Below are 10118 nucleotides of genomic sequence, written 5' to 3' on the forward strand. Positions count from 1 at the left end.
CACAGGTAGATTCATAAATATATTTTATTTAGAAAAAAATATATATTTTCAAAATATTTAGTGTTATATTTATTTTATGCTATATGGTGCTTGAGTGTCATGCTAGTGTCATATATCACAAATGCAGTATCATAAAGTTCTACATAAGGAGAACTCTATGACTCGAAAGAACGTGAAAGTACAATTTGATTTGGCAGTTAGGGGTTCCAAAGAGCAGTACCAAATCCAAGGTGAAACAGTGACCTCTAGCTCGATCCCTCTAGGAAAATCCTCCCGCTTCCTCCACATACACATCACAGAGGGCCGTAGAACTGTCTGTACTTAATTTGAATTATTGCACCTGGCTAAGCCTCCTCTACTGTGTTGTCAATCGACTGTGACAAGAGTAGATGGGAAAACCATTTTGAAGCCACACTAACAATTTCAATCGTTTGCAATACCAGAATAATACTGCATGAAAGCCCTTTGACTCATACAGTGTTTCGTAACAACAAAACAAATTAATCAAAACAGAGTCCAGATATGGAGTCATTATTAACCTTTGGCTGCCTATTCTGTAAACCATCTCACTTGAAACACATACTTCAAGTGTATTCACATTACTACTATGATTCACTGTTTGTCATGACTGCTTATAATTTTAGGAAGCCGGGCCTCACAAGATCCTTGCTTCAACTATAGCAAGTTCCATATTTCGAGCTAAACATAAACATAGACGTGGGGAAGCTTGGGCTGGAGACAAACAGAGATATAGATAAAGAAAAAGGGGCCACAGAAAAGGCATAAAACAGCAACAGACCAAACGTTGTCCCACGTGAGAACGCCTCTTCGGGGCGGTACAGTGACTACCAGTGGGATGCATCCACTGTGAGATGTGAGAGGGCTGCTTCTCCTGCTACTAACAAGCCCATAAAGAGTTACATTTGGCCTAATTTGTACAGTCCTGAGAGGGCAAATTGAGAGAAAAGGGGGCATTGCTTGGGGGGCGGGGGGGCTTTGGTGGTGGTGGCAGTGTGCGTGTGTGTGTGTGTGTAGTGAGTGGGGGCGGGGGTCAGGTTAAGAAGGGCTGACCATGCTCCTGCTCCAGACATTAAAGTGTCAGCTCCAATCAGGCCAGGGGCAGCTGAACTGATTACCCAGTGGGGGACCTTGGCGTCGGACACAGCAGCCTGCTGCTGGATCTCCCAGAGACGCCCCATTAAGGTCCAGTCACAGCCAATCCCGTTAAACACATCCACCAATAAACAAAGGAAATGTTAAACAAAAGGAACCTCCCATTCGCTGACGTTAACCTCTCCGCCATGGGCACTGGCCCTGGCACTTCCTTCTTCCCCCGTCCGAGTCCACTCTCCACTTCTTACTTCCTACCCCCCCCCCCCCCCCACACACACACACCCTTCGCTCAGACTCATTGGCGGGACAGTGCTGTGAGGCTCACACGAACGCTCATGAGTTCTACTCACAAACTGGTGTAGATGAATAAGCTGTACATATCTATATACAAACATGCATGCAAACATACATACATGCATACATACATACATACATACATACATACATACATACATACATACATACATACATACATGCATACATACATGCATGCATGCATGCATGCATACATACATACATACAAACATACATACATACATACATACATACATACATACATACATACATACATACATGCAGCAAAGAAATGTGTGTGTATGCGTGAGAAAGACCACTATGTCCCAAAGAAACAAAGAGAACATTTGCCCAAGTTTTGTGTGTGTGTGTGTGTGTCTGCTTGCCTGCATGTGTGTGTGAGTACGTGTATGTGTGCGCCTGTGTGTGTAAAGTAATAAATAGAGCTCAAGGAAGAGGAAGAGTAGGGGGGCAAGAGGGAGACAGACAAAAAGAGAGAAAAGAGACCTTTTCACGGACAGTTAGGACTCCATAAATCTGATCAATTGCTTTTCTCTTCAGAATCCCAAACCCACTTCTGTCACCAGATCCGTGACTAAAATCCAGCTACTGTTTCCTGTTTTTCCTTGTCAAGAGTAATGAAAAATAGTCTGGGAGCATACCAGAACGAAAAGGTGTGCAATACAGGGTGATGGTATCACTGTAAATGTGGACTCGTCTTCTTTTCTGCTCCATACACAAGATACTCAGTCTTCACACATTGATACAGAATAGTAGTAGAAGAAAATAGGGTTGGATGCACATGGGGAGTTTTGCCTCCTTTAATACTATGGTATTAATTCAAGTGTCTTTTATGTTATATCCTTGACACTATTAGAAGCTAGAAGAGTCTAGTTTGTCAAGGCTGCAGTTTGCCGGCTACCATGCATCAGAAATGTAAAAGGAAAGCATTTCAAGTCCAACCATTATAAAAAGTGAGCTTCTCTTAGATGCCGCTTTATTCTTGCTGGTAGTTGTTATTGATTGACTTAGCCTGACCTCACACTGGAGACTCTGAGGTATCTGAAATATGAGTCAAGGGGTGCAGGCCAAAAGAAAAATGCAAGATACACTGTATTAGTGACGCTGGACCACATTCACATGGATTCCTCTAGGGAGTCCTGCCCGTGACCTTAGTGTATGTCAGGGGTCTTGTCTCTGTCCCTCCTGCCTGCCCATTAAACACAGAAGTCCCATCCACACCAAACCTCTTCTGACAGATACACCGAATGGGCTTTCGTCTGAAAGCACAAAAGGCAGAACCGGAGAGAGTGGGGGGGGGAAAGGAAAAAAAGCAAGAGTCAATTAGGTGATTATTAATTCATGACCCTTTTCCGTAAACCAGGGGCTTTTGTGCTGTCGAGTCCCGTAAGTGAATTGGACTTTGGCACCTTGTCTCACCTCCCAGAGCTGAGCTGCACTGCTCCGCCAGCAGAAAGGTTGTCAGCACACTCCGCCCTGGTCTCAGAAGCAATCACAGATGCCTCATGCTTTCAGGGTCCGGTCCCGAAACAAGAGGAGGAGCCCCCCCTGCTCGAGACCAGCCTCCGAACAAACTAAGGTCCTCTGACTTCGACCATCTCCAACCATTCGTATTCTCTTTTGTCCTTGATGAGGAGGGAGTTGACATTCAGTGTTGACATTTCAACTGGGAAAACTATCCCTAACGCAAGGGAAGTGGGGGCGAGGAGAGGTTGGCGGGGTATGAAGCAGGAGTCTTCAACCCTCATCCGACACCGGTGTTGTTCATTCATAGGACTTGACCAGTGGGGGTGTCTCCATATCCCAGAACTCGGCCCAGCCATTTATTTCCAGAAAGTAACAGGGTGCTCTGGCAGCCTCTGGGGCCATGGATGGACCTCATAGACAGACCTCACACTGAGGTCCATCCATGTGGGTCAGGCTATCGAGCCCCTCAATCTTGCCCTCACTGTATTGCCTACACTAGACTGTGATGCGCCACATTATGTCTGGCCTACTTCAGAATGGTCTGGCCTGCTCTCTGCAGAGAGAGCCACCTGGACTCTTGGCACAGCGCAACACAGAGTTCACCTCCTTCAGGCTCACCTCTACTCCCCTAGAAAGTCACCCACTAATTGGAGACCCTCCGCCCACTGCTATAAGACACTCACATTATGTGCAATCATGCACTTGCACCGACCCTTTTCTCCTGCAAACAGTTTATGTATATATAGACATTCCCTGGAGTCCCGCGCAACTAAATGTTTCAATTTAATTCAAAGGAATGAGGTAACTACTTATGCCTTGCACCTTGATGAATTTCCTATATATATATGTGCGCCTCTAATAAAATAATTCCCTGAATGGAAAATACACTGTCAAGAGAAGGAGCGAGAGGAAATGAACGTGCGTGTGTGTGTGTTTTTTCTCCCAGTCTGCGGTGGTGTGAATGCCTGGGAGGCACGATTGCAATAAGGACGATTTCGAAATGAAAAAAGAAAGGAATAGGAGGAGATATTAATTAGCTGCGGTGTTATTAATCTTGGCGGGCGCCGAACAAGAGGCTGACACGGCGTTCACCTTTAGAGGACACTCCCCAGAAGCAGCCCCATAGTGCTGCTCCATTACACCGGCGGTGGCTGGCTGCAAAGACTCATAAACACTGCGCCATCACAGAGTTGGCTCGCAAACAAGGACAATTTATGGTCTATTATCTTCAAAGACAAAAGGAATTATAATTTGCGGGATGACACATACTCAGTGGACATGATATGAATATGTAAACACTCTATCCGCCCTGTTTGCCGCACCGGCCATGTATTGGAACGAGAACTAAGTAAAGAGAGCAACAACGGTATCGTCACCGTCAAGGGCTGGGGGATTTATGTGTAGAATAAGTCTGACCTTGTCCTGTCTTGGCTGGTTTTAATCCTCAACCATCTCTGCTCTTTGCTTTACTTAACACACATTATGGTCATCCTAGGGCTCACAATACCGAAGCCACATCAAGTAGGACATTGAAGAAGGGAGTGCAGTGCCGTTGCGCAGCATCTAGGGGTTGCTCATCTGCATTCATAACAAAGACAGAAGCGGTTCTTATGATACATACAGAATGCAAACTGTCTGTTTGTATTGGCTTGATACTGCCTTGTTGTGTGTGTTGCGCTATAAGAATGCTAGCATGTGCTATTTTGTGCTATCTGTGACTGGCCTCCCGTTTAGATTTGTATTTCACCACATATGATATGTTGCTACTGTGCTTATATCATACATATTCATGTATAAAGTCACTCGTTTATAGTTTCAATTTTCAGGGTCATTCAGCATTATTTCTATAATATCTCCCCGGAAGAATAATATAACTGGACAACCCAACACTTGTATAAACTAAATAAAGATAAAGGTGCAGAAGGCAGATACAAGGTATCCGGCACATTTTGGCATAATTAGTTGTTGCTTGTGTAAAGTGTTTAACTTGATCAATTATACAATTGCCTAGTTTGTCCCGTTTACAATACAAAACAAAAAATATATCCATTATTGTATTATTGGCGAGAGCCGAGGAAGATTACGGCCGACACATAGTAATGTCATGTCCCGCTGGCTTTGTATTCAAGGTCCAACAACAGGGTACGAGAGGAATTATTCATAAAGCTCAGTTGCGGTGAATGGCAATCATATCCAACTCCAAGAACACATAGAACCCCTCCCCCCCCCCTCTCCTTCCCTCCCTGTACAGTACACGGGCCACTTTCAATGCTAACCTTCCCATACGTTCACTTTTGAACCTATCAAAATCAATTTGTGGACCTGAAGTACATCAACTGGTCTCCTATCCTACATGGCTTTGACCAGCCTCTAACCTTACCGGCTAGTCCTTTACGCGTTGAGATCAGCCAATGCTTCAATACACCATCCAACCCTCATACAAATATGGATTCCCTTTCCTGTGCAGACCTCCCGCCCCCACCCCCCCCCCATCTCATCAGTGCTGTCTCAGCTAGGTGAACAAGACAGGAGCGGAGAGGAGAAACGCTCACAGTTGGCTATTTATGAATATTTCATTATTAGCATTATAAATGACCCTCTGGATTACTTATTTGGGAAGCAGGCTACATTTTGGTGGAAGCCAAAGTTAAATGTATTCTTCACATGGTTATAGGTGATTATTTGTATACACTTAGATTAGCATCCGGTGAACTCAAACGTGAAGACATTGCAGTGTAAATACAGTGTAAATAGGTTTTCATGCGGCGCGTGCGGGGTCTACACAAATGTAGAATGTGTGTGATCTCGGTAATGAATAAAAAAGCAACCAAAAAATGAAGGCATCTTCCAGGAGATGACACGAAGAATATATCTGCATTCTACATGAGCGTCTGATGCATTTCTAAATGATTTTAATGAGATGCTGTGACACTGAAAAGACAAAGACAAAAAAAACCTCAGATTGACAGTGGCTTAAAATAAGGGAAAAGCTTTTCTTCTGTGTTACGCTAATGTCCCTGTCTGACAATGACTGTCATTTGTAAAGGAACGACGTTGCCACACTCTGTTTCACGATAGTTGCTTGACAGGGATGAGAAGAAAGACTTGAATAGTTTTAATGATGGACCTTCAAACGTTAGACAGCCTCACCAGCACATCTCAGGTAGGGTTCTTCAAATAGCATCAGCTTGGATGCTCTCACACACCGTCACCAGCGCAGGCACCAGCCAGAGAGAGAGAGAGAGAGAGAGAGAGAGAGCTTTCCAGCAAAACAAGAGTTCTACTGTTTACCAAATCGCATTTTGGGACCTCCCTCTCTGCTCCCTTCCTCGTGAGATGACTTCCTCTGAGAGGGCATCGTGTCCCTCAATCCAAAGTTTAGAGTGGAAAAAAAGAGGGGCTTTCCATTAAAATATGACTGCCTTCTCGTTCAGCTGACAACGCCGCCCCCCCACTCTCTCCCCCCAACAAACCCTTCCATTCCAACCTACTTAACCACCTTCTTCACTGACATCAAACATAACTCCTAGACCTGGTTCCCCCTAATGCACACGCTATTTTTAACTAAGCGTTTCTAATAAGCTGCTGGGAAGCTGTAAATATTTCATATGCAAGCACATCTTTCCTTTGTGAAAACACAGAAACACACTTATTTTCGTGATTAGCGACTGACAGAGGGGAGGAAAGGAACTGAATATGCTTGTATCAAATTGCATGCCTTTCAAAAAGGAGGAATCCTAATGCGAGGCGTCGTCTTCCTGAACACCACAGGTATGACTGAATTATTAATCGGCCAGCTCATTTTAATGCTTTTTAAAGTGCTTTATTTTGATGTGCTAAAACATACTTTTAGCCATATTCAGGCAGGCATGCATATGATTATTTCTTCCATCAAAGAGGAGTGTCGCCCTTTCAAAGAGCACAAACAACTCTGCCTCATTTAAAATAGAAGTTCAGATATCAAAGACATTTTACAAAGCCTGGGCTTCAAACAGTGCCATGAACTTTTTTTGTGCTGTACTATAGGAAAGTCTGGTGGTGTGCATAAGGTCTGAATTGTTTTCCATCTGTTAACAACACGACTCCAAATCTAAATATTATGCAGAACAATCAATCAGAACAATAACAATGTCATTTCATTGACATTCGATTTTCCCCATTGCAAAAACCAAAACCCAAAAACTACCAGGAAACTATAGCAGACGGGTAAAGTGAAAGTGCTATTTGTCGGGATGAAACGCACTTTACCATCCAATCCAGGACTAATTATCCATCTCTCCTGCTAGTGAGTCTCAGGACAGTTTGCAATCCAGTCTAAAGGATAAAGGAGGACGTTTCTCCATGCTTCCTGTAAAACACACTGCACTACAAGTTTCCATTAGGTTCCAGATGGGAGTCCATACTGCACCTTCCACCAGCACCACCACACTTTTAACACCACAACTTTGTCTGCAACTTTGTCTGGTTCCATGCAAATATCCTGAAAAAAACTCTTGCATAATTGCAATTTCTGCAAAATAGCATATAGAACACCACAGGCACGGTCCTCAAAACAAACTTTATACATGCAAACTGCTGACAGCCCCTGGTTGGCCAGGGATTGTGCAAATTAGTATTTCACCATTATGGCAAACATTGCCAACTTCAACTCAAATCCATATCAAATCCATAACATGAACATAATGAAGTATAAAGCAGGTTTGTTAACCATAAATAGTAGTGTAGACAGAACACAGTAATAGTAATCCTTAGGAAGTAGTATAAAGGCCTGAAACTCTCATAGTATATCCCCTCATCCCAAGCCCCGCCTCCCTACATGAAAGTCAACATCTGCACCTGAAATGAGGAAATGCTAGGGATAAAAATAGCCCAGTCTAATAAGGAACACAGTTGTGTATGTGTGTATGCGTGTGTGTATGTGTGTGTATGTGTGTGTGTGTGTGTGTGTGTGTGTGTGTGTGTGTGTGTGTGTGTGTGTGTGTGTGTGTGCGTGCGTGTGTGTGTGTGTGTGAGTGCCTGACTACACGTGCATGTGTGTGCAGTAAAGTGACACACTGCAAAGAGAAGTTGAGAAGGGGGTAATCATTTCACAAACTGTGCAGGTGTGTGTTTAAGTAAAGACAGAGAGTCCTCCAGTGCCCCATTCAGAAAAAACAAAACCTGGATCACCCGGTCACATTATAACTAATGGGATTTAATGTGTAGAAGCTCCCAGTAAAAATAGCCTTTTTTCTGCAAATGTGGAGCAAAATTGGATTTGAGGAGTTCTAAGAGAGCCTTATACTTCAAAAGCACTCCATATTTGGATAAAAATGTCTATACTTAAATGAGGCAAAAGCATGTTGTTCAGCAGATATCAGGTTTAGGCCACGTGTCTCCTGTTTGCAGTGGTTCCCTAATGTGTTGAGGGTAAAATGAGGCCTTACCTGTCCCTTTGGTGAGGTCCTTATCCCCCCCACTCTCTCTGTCTTTGGTTTGGTCCTCCTGGTCTGTGGTAGTCTCACTAGCAGCCTCCACATCCTCGCTCAGCTCTCCTAAAGGGGGAGGAGAGGATGGGATATGTAAATCACCACACCATCAGAATTGGTGGAAGCACTTAAAGGGACGGCAGCGTTTTTTTCGATAGGAGCTTACAACAATTACATTCGCTGACACGCAGTTACAACGGCAGCAGACAAAGAGGGCGGTATCTGCCTGCTGCCCTGTGCTGTTTGGTTGTCAACAATCAGTCTGAAAACATTAAATAATATATACATATGAATATACATTTAAATATATCAAATTTATATTTATATATGTATAGATAAGTGTGTGTGTTTATATATATATATATATATATATATATATATATATATATATAAAGAGAGAGAGAAAGAGAGAGAGCGAGAGAGAGAGAGAAAATATCTATAGAAAATAATACTAATGTCTAAACATAAAATATAAAGTATATACTGTATACATCATAATACTTTTTATTATTAGTCATGAATCATTGTTTCTATAGGTAGTAACAATAGTAGTTGGTATAAACGGTTTGCTACTATTTAAAGTGAGGTAGTTTATAATAAAAAGTGATTATGAATATGTCATCAGTAACTATCCGTGAACAAACGGGAAATCAAATATTTCTAGATGTAGTAAGACTCTGCAAGCATGTGTGCACATGCACACCACACACAGACAGACAGACACACACACACACACACGCACATGCACACACACACACACACACACACACACACACACACACACACATACACACACACACACACACACACACACACACACAACTGACCCAAGCTGCGGTTGTGCACTAAAATGAGCCGCGTTTCACCTCTGCCACCCTTTAATCGCAACACAGGAATCATAAATATTTAAAACTTTCCTGAGCCCACAACTCTTTGTATTTGTATGCCAACTCAAAGTCAGAAATCCCCTGTAACCGCCTTAAAAGCCTCAGCTCGATATAGCAGGCCATTTAGGAGCATTGAAGTCCAAACATTGGATATCCCATAATGCCGTTTGTAAGTAACACACAAAGGAAAGATAGCAAAAAACAGATAATAAAAAGGCCATCAATCTTCTTTATTTCCCTTCAGTGCCCTCTGAGCACTCCCTCTGCCTGTTAAGTTTGTTTAAAAGTAGTCGCACTTGCATTGCAGCAGCATTGATTTGACAACAGTAAACTGGATCACAGTCAATATGGCCCATCAGTTATTACACAAGTCAGCTAATTCTCAGCAAATGTACTTAAATGTTCTTTTGAAAAAGGCCTTCATGCTCAGGATCACTACTCTGTGGGCTATTGATATATTGACAACGCCATACAGCAGCTACTGACATGCCCCGTTCAAGTATTCAGCCCTGGAGTCACCACACACCTTATACGAGCTTAGCCCCCTGCATGTCTATACAGCGCATGTCTATGCAGTTATGTTTTTACAGGGCAGCAGGACTCAATACTAACAACTTGAATGGCAGGCAATACACAGCCGGGTGATCAATGTATGGATTGCATTATTATATATATAATGCAATCTATATAATGGTAAATATATATATTTTTAAAGACTACTCGGCATCTTGAATATTCCATTCCTGTGCATTTCAATTCCTCAATTCGGAACATGTTTCTTATTTTTCTTAAGTAACCCTTAATTCAGGAATTATTTTTGCCTGAAGGAATCTTCCCTGAAACTATTACCTGGGTAAAAATACATCTG

General features: G+C 42.8%; 1 protein-coding gene across 1 annotated transcript in view; it reads right to left on the reverse strand.

Moving 5' to 3' along the window:
- zfhx3b (zinc finger homeobox 3b) overlaps positions 1–10118 on the reverse strand; it is a 132934-nt gene that overhangs the window by 17287 nt on the left and 105529 nt on the right. Inside the window, exon 6 of the mRNA XM_079736718.1 lies at positions 8322–8429. Within this exon, the coding sequence (XP_079592844.1) occupies positions 8322–8429 (108 nt within the window). The remainder of the gene's footprint in view (positions 1–8321; positions 8430–10118) is intronic.

This window comes from Pollachius pollachius, assembly GCF_949987615.1.
Source record: "Pollachius pollachius genome assembly, chromosome: 5".
In the NCBI taxonomy this organism is placed as follows: domain Eukaryota; kingdom Metazoa; phylum Chordata; class Actinopteri; order Gadiformes; family Gadidae; genus Pollachius; species Pollachius pollachius.